The sequence below is a fragment of the Acomys russatus genome, chromosome 16 (genome assembly GCF_903995435.1).
Source record: "Acomys russatus chromosome 16, mAcoRus1.1, whole genome shotgun sequence".
NCBI lineage: Eukaryota > Metazoa > Chordata > Mammalia > Rodentia > Muridae > Acomys > Acomys russatus.
The window spans coordinates 13,391,884-13,407,771 of NC_067152.1; the positions used below are offsets into that span (position 1 = coordinate 13,391,884).

The following is a 15,888-nucleotide window of genomic DNA, read 5'->3' on the forward strand; positions in this document are numbered from 1 at the left end:
TATTAGCTGCTGGCACTACCTGCCTATAACTGCAACATTTGGAAGGTTAAGGCAGGAGGATGAGGAGTTCAAAATTACTCTCAGCCACAAAATGGATTCAAGGACAGACAGACTGGGCTAAGTGAGATCCTGTCCCGCCCCCATCCCCAAATTCACTATTTGTATTTCATTTTAAGAAAGCGTAAGGCCGGAGCATGTGACGTATTTTAAAAAGGAGATCAAGGGTAGAGATATGAAAGCACACTGGTTCAGAGGATTTGAATCCTCTGTCCTAGGCAAAGAAGTGATTCACATAAATACCTTTCCAAACAGCCCCACGCTGAAACAACTTCATGTAAGAATGTGGAGAAACCACAGCTGTTTTTGAGCAGTTCATTAATTTTTCTCTCACAGAAGTGCCCTGCTCTTGTGACTGCTGGTGGGGCCATTTGTAAGCCAATTAATTTATATTATTTTATTTTTGAACACAGAAAGAAAAGCCCAGCTGTTTTAAAAACATTTGTCACAATATAGCGTTCTAGGAACCCTGCTACACTACAGAGGATCAAGCATCCTCTCGTCAGCAGCTGTGGGCGCTCGCGCAAGGCCCTCCTCTCCTGCTCTCAGAAGATACAGATTGCAGAGGCCGCAGCTTACTTTTTCTTATTTTTTTTAATACCCATAATTCTATGAATTATGATTTTAAATTTTAAATCTTACCCTTTTTGGAGACAGGGTTTTTCTGTGTAGCCTTGGCTGTCCTGGACTCACTTGCAGCCCAGGCTGGCCTCAAACTCAGAGATCCACCTGCCTCTTGCAGGCCTTTACTGAGATTAAAGTAATCTCACCATAGCCAGCTAATTTTGTTTATTTTCTTGCTTTAATCCACATAAAATGGGAATGAGTCTAAAATGAAAGTCAGAGCAGACACCAGTTCTAACTTGCCAACTTGCTGGGTATCTATCTCACTCTGTGTGTGTTTAATCTACTTCACATCCCAATTGTAGGCCCCTCCCTCACTTCCCTAGTCCTCAGGAAGGGGAACCCTCCTCCCTAACAAACATCTGGCCCCAGTCTACCAAGTCTCTAATAGATAGACAGTGGGATAGAACTCAGGTTCTGTGTCCTCAGGCCACAAGTGCCTTTACCTGCTGAGTCACTTCAGCAACCCACAAACTCTGTTTTTGGAGACAGGGTCTCATGTGTCCTAGGCTGGCCTCCACCCTGCTGGGTCGCCAGGGATGATGCTGAGCTTTTGATTCTCTCTCTCTTTTTTTTTTTTTTTGTTTTGTTTTTTTGAGACAGGGTTTCTCTGCGTAGCCTTGCCTGTCCTAGACTCACTTTGTAGACCAGGCTGGCCTTGAACTCACAGCAATCCACCTGCCTCTGCCTCCCGAGTGCTGGGATTAAAGGTGTGCACCACCACCGCCCGGCTTGCTTTTGATTCTCTTATCTTCCTCCTTAGCGCTGTGGACCACATCTGGTTTATCACAAGTGCCACCTGAAATCTTATCAGCCTTTGTGAGGAAAGCCTCCTTGTGCCCTTCCATGTTTGTTATCGTTATTGTGATAGAGGACTGCATTAGAAAGGAGTGACACTATGAAAACTTCTAGTATTCCCAGGACCAACAGTAATCTGGGCACACTGACATTGTGGTTTAAGTGTGTGTTCACATTTGTGTGTGTCAGGGGTCTCTGTCTCCACTTCCCATCTTACTGTCACTGAAATTATGGGCACACACCATTACCCAGGCTTCCTATGGGGATCTGAGACTTGAAACTGAATTCCTCAGGCTTCCAAGGCGTTGGCCATAACCTAAACAGGAGCTGCGATGTCTTCAGTCAGGCTTTATATGAATCTTCCCATTAATAGACTTATCTAACTTATTTCATTATTGATTCTTCATAGGAATAATGGATTTTAATTATTTAAGTCAATAAACAAATTGTGAATCTATCAAGTCCAAATAAGTTCAATTAATAACATGAATGATTCACAGACTTTATACTCAGTTGAGCACACCTTTAATCTCAGCATTAGCAGGAAGGGATGGGTAGATTTCTGTTGAGTTCCAGGCTAGCTGGTTTACACAGTGAGTTCCAGCCAGGGCTACATCGTAAGGACCTTGTCTCCAAAAAAAGTTTATTCAGGAGTGTATCTTTAAAAACAAGAGGATCTGGGCCGTGGTGGCGCATACCTTTAATCCCAGCACATGGGAGAAAAGGCAGGCGGATCTCTGTGAGTTCAAGGCCAGCCTGGTCTGTACAGAGTCCAGGACAGCCAAGGCTACAAAGAGCAACCCTGTCTCGAAAAAAACCAAAACAAACAAACAGACAAAAAAGAAAAAACCCAAACCCCCAAAACAAAACAAAACAAAAAAACAACACCAGCCAAGCGAGAGGCTGAAGGAATGGTTCAGAAAACAATTCAGTGCCTAGTACCCACACAGTGGCTCACAGCCACCTGTAATTCCAGATCCAGAGGCACCAGGCACAAAGGTGGTAAAAGGACATACATACAAGAATGCAAAATCATTTATACATTTAAAAAAAACCAAATTGATCAAAATATATTCATACCATTTAGTGAAATTTCTAACTTTAAAGGTAATCTACTTACAGAAGCACAGGCCAAAATTCCAAAAAATCCAACTTTCTGTACTAGGTTTTGAACTGCCAGTTTAGCCCGTGATGCAAAGTCCTGTAAAAGCAAAGATTTTGACAGATTAAAAAAAAGTACAAAGAACAACTCTCTTTTCTTTAAAAAATTTTTATTTATTTTCATTTTATGTGCATTGGTGTGAGAGTGTCAAATCTCTTGGAACAGGAGTAACAGATGGTTGTGAGCTGCCATGAAGGTGCTGGGAATTGAACCCCAGTCCTCTGGAAGAGCAGTCAGTCCTCTTAACAGCTGAGCCATCTCTCCAGCCCATAACTGCTATTAGAAACATTTCTCCCTCATTTTTGGATTTGTGGTTGTACGTATATACACATGTGCAGATGTTCCTCTCCTTCCACTGTGGAGGTTCTGGGGACTGAACTCAGGTCATTAGGCTTGGCAACAAGTATCTTTATCCATAGAGGCATCTTGCTACCCCTGAAGACAATTTTTTATGCTAGTTTATTGTGTTAAATAATTTACAGTCTGAAGGCATCAATTCTTCTTTTGGCTCTGTAGTGCAGGCCGGCCGTGAACTCATGATCCTCCTGTCTCCACTCCTGAGTGCTAGGAGTAAAGGTATGTACCACCACACCCGACTCATACTGATCCATCCCAGGAGTAGCAGGTTGTTTATGGGGAAACATTCAAGTTTCTAAAAAGCACCACTTTTTAAAAGTCTCCCCACATTTAAGAATGAATTGCTGGGTGGGACTGGGAGAAAACAAGGGAGAGGCTATGATTGGGATACAAAGTGAATAAATTGTTAAAATTTAAACTAAAAAATTTAATAAATTTAAATAAAAAAGAATAACAGAGAAACCCTGTCTTGAAAAACAACAACAACAACAACAGAATAACTGCTGTATTTTGGGGGTTTTCTCTAGATGCTCTAGAGATGGACAGAATCTGGCTAGGTGTACCAAGTCCTTGTTTGAAACCCTGGCTTATGACAGACTAAATCTCCAAGTAACAGCAGGGTAGAAGGCCAGAACTTAAGACAATGAAGACAGCTCTGCCTAACCTGCGTTCTCGCTGTCGGATCCTGTTCCTCTTACCCTGCTGTGCCCTTGTACCCTAGAGCAGCATCTCTCCACCCCTCGCTTCTCATGTACCACCACGCCCAGCTGGCACAAGCGTTATTTGTATAGTTTGACAGTTCTTTTCATGTTGATTTTAGAGTAATACTGTCCACAAATTAAAATATTTGTACTTTAACTTGCTCTTAAACATCACGTGGGAGAGTTTTATTCTATGTATATTATCTGGCAATTCATTCACTGTAAAAACAGAAATACCACCTAACACCACCAGAAAAGATCTTCAGTTCCTAAAGTTTAAAAGAAACATTTTAAAAAATTGTTGTCTCGGGACTGGAGAGATGGCTCAGAGGTTAAGAGCACTGTCTGTTCTTCCAAAGGTCCTGAGTTCAATTCCCAGCAACGACATGGTGGCTCACAACCATCTACAATGAGATCTGGTCTCTCTTCTGGTGGGCAGGCACTTCTGCAAGCAGAATATGTATAAATAATAAATAAATATTTTTTAAAAATTGCTGTCTCTTACTTCAAGTACAAGGAATATGCCAAATGAAAATATGTAGCAATAATATTCTTGAAATAAGGACAGAAGGAAAAGAAGCTGTACATTCAATGATTTTTAATAATCTTGTAGTATTTGTGGGAACAATGTTGAGAGTCCAATTTGATTACTTCTTCAATTGTCATTTTATAAAAAAAAAATCTGTACAACAAAAAACAAATTCCCTTTTATAGTTTCATTTCTCTGTCTTCGCATTTCACAACCTTTATCTATTTCACAACTTAAGTGTCTGAGAGGACATGCTCATTCTCTGGCTCTATGTACATAAGTAACATGCACCATTTTCTGGTTTTCACAGTTATAAACCAACTATAAGGAAACTTCCATTCCCAGACCCACACACAGTGACTGTGCATCTATCCAGCTGCACTTTAAAAAGAGCTGAAGATATGACCAACATATCCTCCAACACTGTAAGGAGACAAAGGAAGAAGAAAGGACAGACATTTCTATCACCAGAGGCTTCAAGGATTAACAGGAAAGGAAAGAAAGCCATAATTACAGTGTCCCAAAACACTGCTGTTTTGTGTTTCCTCTAACAAGGGGATTTAGGATAACCAGAGAACCTTCAGGGCTGATTGTAACCAACAATGACTTAATCTTTGACTACAGACCAGACTGGCTTTGAACTCCACTATGAACTTTGAGATCCACCTGCCTCTGCCCTAAGAGGATTGATTAAAAATGCTAGCAGCTGGGTGAGGCCTCAAACTCACAGACATCCTCCTGCCTCTGCCTCCCAAGTGCTGAGATTAAAGGCATGTGCTACCTACCACCAGCTGGCCTTAACGATGATGATTATAATTATTTCTTTAACTTTTTATTGATTCTTTGTGAATTTCACATCATGCACCCCAATCCCACTCATCTCCTAGTCCCTTTGTATCCTCAGCCTTTTCAACCTCCCTCACAAAATAAAGTAAGACGGAATAAAAAGAAAAAGAATCTTGCGGAAGTTGCAGTGTCACACCGTACACCCTTTGTTCATGTATCTTTACTTGCAAAGCTGAGTGCAATGAGTCACTGGTCTGGTTGAAGCTTCTGGCTCCTGCTGCGCCATCAATACTGGATCCTCAAGGGACTCCTCTTGGATACCCTGTTGTTGCCCTGTGTCATGGAGACACGTTCATGTGCTCCAGCAGATCATAGACCTATCACTAGGAGGTAGCTGAGTGTCCACACCTCCGGGGCCAGCTCTCCAGCATGCCTTCCCTCTCCCTACAAGCTCACTCATGGGGGCAGGGACAGCTCTGCTGCTTTCATGACCTCAGGGGCCACCTGTTGCACACGGTGAGGGGCAACATGGGTGGGGAGGTCACCTCTCCCTTCCCTAAGATACCCCACAGAAGACTAAGGGTGAGGCCAGCTTCCTCGCGCTCATGCCCTATTGGGCTGGCTTGCCCCCACCCCCAAATCAGGGTCTGCTCTACTGTGCTGCCTAGGGTAGAAGAGGAGCCAGCTCTCTCAAGTGTGGTGGCCAGTGAGGGGCAGGACCATCTCAGCACAGTGCCTCAGGTGGCAGTCCAGACCAGGGACATCTGCATGGCCTTTAGTGGCAACTTGGGCCTTGGACATCAACACAGACCCCAGCTGCCATAGGACCATGAACCCAAACATGGCCCTTTGTGGCAGCCCAGGCCAGGACCTCACCATAGTCTCCTCGTAGCTGTCTGTTCCTTGCCAACCCTGAGTCTGCAGTTCCACCTTTCTCTAGTGTACGAACCCCTTGACTCTATGTTCTCTTCATCTCTTCACCACATACTCCATCTTTCCCAGCTCTCCCTCACACATCCGTCCATCATGGTAGCTCCTGCAACAGGTGCTTGGATCTCTTTCTTCCAGCCTCCCCAGGCCAGCCCTGCTAGGGTGGGCTCTTGAGTGTCTTTCTTCCCCACTTTTATTGTTTTTAATTATGTGTATGTGTGTGTTTCTGCATGTAAGTATGTGCAAGTGACAGGATAGAAGAGAGTTTTAGACCTACTGGAGCTAAAGTAATGAACCACAGGATGAGGGTGCTGGTATGTGAACCAGGGTCCTCTGTAAGGGAAGCAAATGATCTTAACTACTGAGCCATCTCTCTAGCCCCTACCTGCCGCCTCCTCCTCCTTCTTCGCTTTTCAAGACAAGGCTTCTCTGTGTAGCCTTGCCTGTCCTGCACTCACTTTGTAGTCAAGCCTGGCCTCGAACTCACAGAGATCCACCTGCCTCTGCTGGGATTGCAGGCATGCACCACCACGCCCAGTTCCTACCTGTCTTCTTAACTGATGGTATGCTAAAACTCATTCTGACTTAGTAGTGTTCTTCTTGGATTTGGTACCAAAATAGCTTCAAAGCCAGTATTATAAACTTCAGGGTAAGCTGGTGTAGTGATGCATGTCTCAGTCCCAGTACTCAGAAGGAAGAGGCGCACATGCACGTGCACAAATACAATTTATTAAGGGATGAAAACTGAATGTAACTAGAAATCTGAAAAAAAAAATTCAGATTTTGTTCTTATTCATATTCACTGATATTATCTAGTGTGATTTCATTAAACTAAATTACACTGTGAAAACCCTGGTCAAATGGAACACACACACACACACACAAAGCAAAACTTAATTTAAAAAAAAAAAAATGAGTGTTTTTCCCCCAGAGAAGAGGATTGAACCCAGGGCCTCAGTGAGCTAAATCTCCAACCCTAACGTGAATGTTCTAAGTGCAGCCACGTGTGTGCCTGCTTTCCCCCAGCATCAGTTATCTAATTGTTGTGGGCATCATGGAGGTACTGGGAATCTGAATCCAGGTCCTCTAGAAAAACAGCTAGTGCTTTAAAATAACCACTGAACTATCTCTCCTAATGAATAGAATAAAACTGTAAGATACGCACATGACACAAATACATACTGTGTGCTATGGTTTGCCACAGACCACATGCTAGAAACTTAATCCCCATGCCAGGGTGTGGAGAGAAGGATCTTTAAGAGGTGATCGGCTGACCAGCTCGTGGAGACACCGTCCTCCTCCACACTCACTCCATACTCTCCTCCTTCTCTCCCTCCTCCCTCTCTGTTTTTTTTTAAAGACAGGGTTTCTCTGTGTAGCCCTGGCTGTCCTTGAATTCAGGAACTCAGGGATCCACCTGCCTCTGCCTCCTGAGTGCTAGGATTAAAGGCGTGCACCACCACCTCCAGGCACTCTTTTTTCTAATATATATTTTTTATTTTTTGAAATTAAAATATAATCACAACTTTCCTCCCTACAATCCTTCCTATGTATCCTCCCTTGTTTCTCTCAAATTTATGGCTTTTCCTTTGTTTTACACACATACTCTTACATATAAATACAACCTGGTTGTCCTGGACTCTCTGTAGACCAGGCTGGCCTTGAACTCAGAGATCTGCTTGCCTCTGCCTCCCAGAGTGCTGGGATTACAGGCGTGAGCCACCATGCCAGGCTACATACATACTTCTATGTATACAACTGTAGGGCCAACCAGTTGGTCCGCCCTCTCTTTTACCATGTGACATACTCTAACATACTCTCATGCAACAAGGAGGTCCTCACAGACTGTGGCCCACATGTCTTGAATATCCCAACCTATAGAACTATAAGCTAAACAAAGCCTTAGAACTTACCCAATTTGTATTATCTTATAGCAGGAGAAAACAGGCTACAATGCTATGCCTATAGACACTTATTTAAGTTACACATATGTAAGCTCTGAAATGCAAAGCACATACATTTTGGTACCATGGGCTATGACAAAAAAAATCTACCTAAACGAGCATCACTGATTGAGCCTTAACTTTGCCTACAGTGGGCTGCACGGCACTTCACCCAAATTATACCTTCAAACAATACCTAAAAATTGTTCAACATTTAAAAAAATTTTCCCTGAAAATAAAATACATATGAGGCCTGTGAGATAGCTCAGTGGACAAAGGCAGCTCTAGCTAAGAGACAAGCTACATTTGATTCCCCAGAACCCAAATGATAGAAGGAGGGAATCAAGTCATGTAAGCTGCCCTATGATTTCCACATGCCAGTTATGGTATGTATGCACGTGCCCTGCCAATAAATACATGTACAAACAATTAAATACACATGCAAAAACACACACGCAGGCAGCTGTGGTCATATACAATGTAATACTGGTATTTAGTGAGACCTTGCTTCAAAAAAATGAAAAAAAGTTGTTATATGTAATTTACAACAAAGAGCAAACATTTCAGAGTGCTAAAAATAAAACTATTTTTGAGTCAAGATCAGGGTTTAGTGGATTTCTTGGTATACAGATATATATCTGTCACCAAATTTACTTTTGTGCAGGTGTAGGCAGCTCAAATATTTTCCAAGTGAGGCGAGGACTCAGCAGGTCAGAGTACCCACTGAGCAAGCATCAAGACAGTTTAAACCCCAGGCTCTAAAAAGCCACGCATACTGGTAGCCCTTGTGTTGTGTGGTGGATCACTGGAGCTTGACTGGAGCGCGCTGTTCACCAGTCTAGCTCTGGATTCAGGAAAAGACACTGTCCAAAAGTAACAAGGCTATACAGCAAGACCTTGCCTTAAAAAACCCCAAAGGGTAGATAAAAGTAGTATGTTAACTAAAACACATTAAAAAATACTGCCAGGCAGTAGTGGCACACACCTTTAATCCCAGCACTTGGGAGGGAGAGGCAGGCAGATCTCTGAGTTCAAGGCCAGTCTGGTCTACAGATCGAGTCCCAGGACAGCTAGAGCTGTTACATAAATTCTGTCTCAAAAATCCAAAGTTTAAAAATTAAAAAACAAAACAACCCCCGTCCAAGACATGAGGACAGGATAAAGAAGCTTGAAGTATAGCAATGCACTTCCTAGTGATGAAGACTCATCTTGAGAAACGCGCGATTGAGTCATTCCATCGTTATACAACGTCAACGCCACAGACTGGGGCTATTTGATAACACCAGGTACACAGTCTTATGGGACAACTGTTGTACACATGGTCTGTCACAGATGGAAACGCCATTTGGTGCTGAGCGAGAATATGCTCTGCCACTGAATTGCACTCTCCAGTGCAACATCCCAGTGGTTGTCTGAAGTGCTGGAGATCAAAAGTAGGGCCTGCACAGAGTGCTTCAGTTTAAAAATCAGGACAGTTGTGTTTTTATATACCAAGATGCAAACTCGGAAAAACAGAAAGAAAACTAATAAATTCCTAACATGCCTAGCAAAAACAAAACAAAGCACCTCCTCCAAAACTTCCAGATCTCTCACAACAAATCAATATCCTGGCTAATTGAAAATCAACACAGTTTTGCTATAGGAAATGGGCGTTAAAGAGATATTCCGCTGTTCTTCCTACCATTTAACTCTGAGCTTACACCACAACTCCCATGAGTGCTTAGTGAGGAGCCTTGTGTTTATTAGCAGAATGGTGCCCATCAGCAAAGTCACAGAGCCATTACAGTCTGTCAGTCCAGACTTCAACGAACTTTCTAGAGGCATCTTACAAAAGGTGTTTGAAATACAAAACCTGAAAAGGAACACCTGTAAATTAGTTAACAAAGGTAACCCAATGCTTACTCACTCTTTATTGTTTTCATATCGGTAAACAGGTGCAGAGGTGAAAAGAAGAAAGGAAACACAAAACAAAAGTATTCTACTCCAATTTCCAAAGCAAACTAAGAAAAACCTTAAATATTACTTACTGTGCTTTCTTATTGACTGGGTTATATTAACTTCTTATTTAAAAATCAGATGGTTTCAATTAGGATTGCTTCATCATTAAGACATTAAGTTTACCCTGAGAGTTAAGAAGTATGGCTAGAACATAAACTTTAACATTCATCATTCTCTTTTCTTTCTAGAACATTTTCTTCTATCCATAATGTATTATAGAAAAATGGAAGCAGAAAAAAATTGTTAAGATATTGGATTTAGATTTTTTATTCTATATCTTAAATAAGACAGTTGGCTGTGGGTTAGGGAGGTGGCTCAGTGGTTAAGAGCACTTGCTGCTCTCCCAGAGGACCAGAGTTTAGTTCCCAGCACCATGTTGCTTGTGACCCCAATTCCAGGGGATCCAACACTCTCTTCTGACCTTCTCCAGTACCTGAACACATGTATGTACACACATATACATAAACAATAAAATAAGTCTCACTGAAGAGGACAAGGTTAAAATCAGAAACGAACATGAAAGCCATGAATGGTGGTAAATGCCTGTAATCCTGGCACTGGGCTAAATGAAATCAAGTTACAAAAAAACAAAACAAGGGCTAGTGAGATGCCTCAGTGTAGAAGTGCTTGCTGCATAACCTGATAACCTGAGTTCAATCTTAGAATCCCACTGTGGAACAAGAGCTGTCTTCTCACTCTACACATATGCTGAGGCAAACACGTGTCCCTGCCCCTATGAGTAAATAAAAGGAAATTAAAACAAAATGCATACTAAACAACAAACAACAACATACACTCTAACAAAAACAAAATCCATAAACTAGTACACAGAAAATAAACAGACTTCGGCACAAGCCAGGAGTGGCCACTCCTGCTGCTGCCTCCATCAAGTCACACCTATCTTTCCTGTCCCGCTAATGCGGAATCAATGAATACAAGAAGAGTCAGAAAACTGAGAGTCAGATCCCGGAATGGGAGTGGCCAAAGAACAATTTAGCATTAAGAAAAAGTTTCTTGAGATAACAAAAGAAACCACGAAAAATTCTAATAAGTCATGCTGAGTGTTCAAATGACAACTACTGAACATTAATGTTTTAAAGTTTTTATTCTGTGTGTATTGGTGTCTTGCCTGCATGCATGCCAGGTGCCTGGAAACGGAGTTGCAGACAGCGGTGGGATGGCAGATGAGTGCTAGCAATTGAACCCAGGTCCCTCTGGAAGGGCAGCCAGTGTTCTTTCTCACTGGACCTCTCTCTAGGTCCCCACTAGACATTCTGAGTGTTACTGTTTCTTGCTGAATGAAATGCAATAACCTTTGGTACTCAAACTTAACTGTCCCAATATCTAAGATTTTCTATAACAGAATCTCATTAAGAGACCACTCAAGGGAGAAATGGCTCAGCAGTTAAAAATACTGGCTGTTCTTCCTTTAGCAGAAGATCTCAATTTCCAGCACTCACATGGTGGCTCATAACTACTGATGACTCTAGTTCCAGGGATCCAACAACCTATTCTGACCCCTTCATGAATGAAGTGACACACATACGTGCACATACACACATAAAGACAAGCATGCAAACATTCACACATTTGTAAGTAATCTTAAACAAGAAAAACCTAAATGTTACTGGGTGTGGTTGGTTGGATCTGAAAGGAGATCTATGGAAGGCATGGCAGCCATGGCAAAGCCTCTAATGATAATGAACCTCAAAAGAACATTTCTAATACTTTATCAGTTTAAGGCAAATAATCAGGAGCTCCCGAAAGGAGGAAGCTTTTCCCAGGAAACCCTGACACAATACAAACTGTAGTAGTTGCTGCAAAGCTTAATGCAAACCCTCTAGAGTCCACGTTGACAAATTCTTTAACAAGCCCTGTGGTTACGGGGAAGCTGGTTTCGCTCTGACTCACGCCTGCTCAACCGGCTTACTGGAAATGAAGGGAAGGGGATTTTCAGAGAAGTCATGTGATGGCCAGACAAACCACAGCCAGCAAAAGAGCTCAACAGAGTCAAAAACAGCTCCCAGCAATAAATGACATTAAGAACATATGAAAATGACCCCTGTTTAGTTTCAGATCATCTATACCATGAACTCTTTCATAAATCTTCATATGAAAAAGAACTTGATAGGGGGAAAAGCCAGCCACGGGCTGTGACACCGTGAACACAACTGCAAGCCCTCCACAGGAAATGTGCTCAATAGAAAGAAGTGGACCGCTGAAGCACTCTGGCTGAGTGTCTCATAACTATTATCAGCCGCTTTCCCTCAATCTCCAAACTGAAATGATGAAACAAATATCCTATTAACAGCAGCAGAAAGTCTAAAGAAGCCTTCATTTATACCTGGTCTTTAACTATCTAATAAGAAAAGGCACAATTCATGACACTGCTTGTCAAAATAAGTGATAAGCTTTGGTTTTAAGATTGGTTCCCCCTACCCCCTTCCCCCACCCCACCCTCTGAGACAGGGTTTCGCTGTGTAGTCTTGGCTGTTCTAGACTTGTTTTGTAGACCAGGCTGGCCTCACAATCACAAGAGATCATCCTGCCTCTTCCTCCTGAGTGCTGGGATTAAATGTTCATGTAGGTTTTGCTTGCATGCTATGCCTGTGTGAAGGTGTTGGATCTCCTGGAACTGTAATTACAAACAGTTGTGAGCTGTCAAGTGGGTGTTGGGAATTGAACCTGGGTCCTCTGGAAAAGCACCCAGGGCTCTCTACCACTGAGCTATCTCTCTAGCCCAGGCATTTCGTTTTAATACAAAGATGAAGTGTAAATATTAGCTTATTTAAACATTGTCAGATTAAAGAGAACATTCTCTTGAAATAAGGCAAATACAGAAACTATGAACTGGTGCTTAAAGAGATGTTCAGTACTAGTAGTTTACTGAGTCTGAGCTAGTGGCACGAGCTCTAATTCTAGCTGCTGGGGCTGAGGCAAAAAGACAAGTTGGACAGCTGAGCTAGCATACTGCCTCAGACCCAAGCCCAAGCCAACAAGACACAAGACTGAAATGTAGTTTCCTGGTAAAATTGTCCCTAGCCTCAGATCCACCCTCCAGGGCAGGTGGAAGTGAAGGATAGCCAGTAAGAAAGCAGGCTAACTACAACACACAGGAGAAACAAGATACCATTCACTAATAGGTGAAGATAGACTTCCACATTTCTGATTCTGATAAGAAGAATACAAAACAACAGAGCACAATACTAACCCAGCAAACTTTACAAAGTCAGCAATCCTGCACTAACAAACATGCACGTGGCAGATCACGTGACCAGATGGTATTAGGCAATCTGACCCTCCTAGGTAAACACGGACACATTCCTATTCTCTTGTGTCAGCTATAACACAAAAATAACATAACCTGGCTAGAGCTGTGTTCCATTTCCTTTGTTGTATCTGATAAAATAATCTTTGAGTACATCAAGAAAACGAGCTACCTTATGTTTCAAACTCTACCTCCCATAGGTTAGACAACTGATTTACCACCTTTGCCCCCTAATATGTCTTCAATGTCTTCTTGTCTTTGGTTATGTAGCTTATAGAATCCAACAAATAAATGCTTGTCATGGTGGCGCACACCTTTAACCCCAGCACTTGGGAGGTAGAGGCAGGGGCCAGCCTGGTCTACAAAAGGAAGTCCAGGGCAGCCAGGACTGTTACACAGAGAAACCCTGTCTCCAAAAACCTTAAAAACAAACAAACCAGAATCCAACAAATTACTGTTGTAAGAATTTTCATGTTTCTTCAATCTTAGGGATGGTTGTTCAAACTAGGACCCTGGAGCATGCTTAAGCACACAATCATTAAGTTACAAAAGTTGTTTTATTCAATATGAATTAAAACTCCAAGGGACTGGAGAGATGGCTCAGTGGTAAAGAGCACTTGCTGCTCTTCCAGAGGACCTGGTTTTGACTCCCAGCATCCTCATGGTGGCTCACAACCAGCCATAACTCTAGTTTTAGGAGATCCAAAGTCCTTTCCTACCTTCTGAGAATATCAGGCATGCAAATGGTACACATATATACACACAGACAAAGCTCAAATACATATTTTTAAAAATCCTAAAGCCAAAATTTAGAATATTATTTCAGGAAGAAAGGCCCCAGCCGTAGCCAGGTATGGTGGCAAATGCCAGCCTTGGGAAGTTAAGGCAGAAAGACCGAGGAACTTGCCCTGGGCTATACAGGGATATATAAGACACCAACAACAATTGTTTGGCATGGTGGTTCGGGCCTTTCATTCCAACATTTGTTGGGCAGGGACAGAGGCAGATAGATCTCTGTGAATTCAAGGAACTCTCAGTCTACATAGTGAGTTCCAGGCCCACACAGTGAGAAGCCGTCTGAAACAAACAAAATATTCCAATTAACTGAACTACCAATCACATATGAGACCCCAGAGAAGCCCAGCACTGGAACTTGATAGGTAAGCAGGGGCAGGCTGACACACGCAGCTCAACTATGGATAGGATATCCTTGGGATATGGGAAAGAGCTACATCCGGGGGCAGGGAAGGGAGGTGAGTTATTTTAATTAATCAGAGCAGCGGTAATGATTTTACAAGTTAATAAATTATCAGGGTTTATTTTCTAAGAGCAGCAAGTTCTGGACTTAAACTGTAGAGTTCTTTATCTTGGAAGGAATCTGACATGCGTTAGACAGGTGTTCTAGCAAACTGGACACTGTGTAGCTCAATGACAGAAGGTTCCTAGTGTAGGTTCAAGCCAAGCATTGAACATGAGCAAATAAACAACAACAAAACAAAAATCAATGTAGCCTGTAAAAAACTGCTAGCGAGCCATAAGAATGTTTTTGTGGGGTTGGGCCAAGGAAAGTGTCACATGGCCTGGATTCCACAATGTATACAATTTGAGCAAAAGCTAAGTATTTCTGAATAGTCAAGTTCTTTTTTCTTTTGACGGCCAGGCTGTCTCAAGCTTTATGTAGTAGAGAATGAGTTTCTGAGCTTCCTGTTCCCACCTCCTGTGTGGCAGGACTGCATGTGTCTCCTGTCAGCATTAGGTGAGAGCTCTACCAACAGAGCAGCAGAATTCCACGAGCAGGGTACTGTTCAGAAAGGTTTGTTTTGTTTTGTTTTTTTGGTTAGTATGGGAAAAAAAATTAGGGTAAAAATTAGTAAAGAACAAGCCAATTAAGAAGCCACTAGAAGCCGGGCAGTGGTGATGCACACCTTTAATTCCAGCACTCGGGAGGCAGAGGCAGGCAGACTGCTGTGAGTTCGAGGCCACCCTGTTCTATAAAGTTCCAGGACAGCCAAGGATACACAGAGAGACCCTGTCTCAAAAAACAAATAAACAAACAAAAAAGAAGCCACTAGAGGGGGCTGGAGGGATGGCTCAGCAGTTAAGAGCACTGACTACTCTTCCAGAGCAGTCCTTAGTTCAATTCCCAGCAACCACATGGCTCACATCCACCTGTAATGTCATCTGATGCCTTCCTTCTTCTGGCCTGCAGATGTACATGCAGGCAGAGCACTGTATACATAATAAATAAATAAATAGATAAATAAATAAATCAATCTTTAAGGGGAAACTCACAGAGATCCATTTGCCACTGCCTCCCAAGTGCTAGGATCAAAAGCCGGCCGCAACACTGCCTGGCTCTGTTGGCTCTGTTATTGTTTTTCAATTTTTATTTTATTTTTGCCTGTATGCGTTTCCCTTTTTAAAAATCTACTTTATATTACATGTATGATTATTTTGCCTACATGTATGTATGTGTACCATCTGTGTGTCTGGTAATTGAACAGGCCAGAAGAAGGTGTTGGATCACCAAGAACTGGAGGAACAGATGGCTGTGAGCCACAATGAGGGCACTGGGAATCGAACATGAGTCCTCATGAAGGAGCAATCTGTGCCCTTAACCACTGAGTCATTTCTGTGTACCACTTATGTGCCAGTTGCCTCGGAGGCCAGAAGAGGGTATTGAATACCCTGCAAATGAGTTATCAGCTGTTGTGAGCTACTGCGTGGTGCTGGAA

General features: G+C 42.5%; 1 protein-coding gene across 2 annotated transcripts in view; it reads right to left on the bottom strand.

Annotated features, from left to right (window-relative positions):
• Vmp1 (vacuole membrane protein 1) overlaps window positions 1-15,888 on the bottom strand; it is a 91,643-nt gene that overhangs the window by 24,271 nt on the left and 51,484 nt on the right. For both annotated transcript variants that reach the window (XM_051158215.1, XM_051158216.1), the window contains exon 8: window positions 2,600-2,680. In XM_051158215.1, coding sequence (XP_051014172.1) covers window positions 2,600-2,680 — 81 coding nt within the window. The remainder of the gene's footprint in view (window positions 1-2,599; window positions 2,681-15,888) is intronic.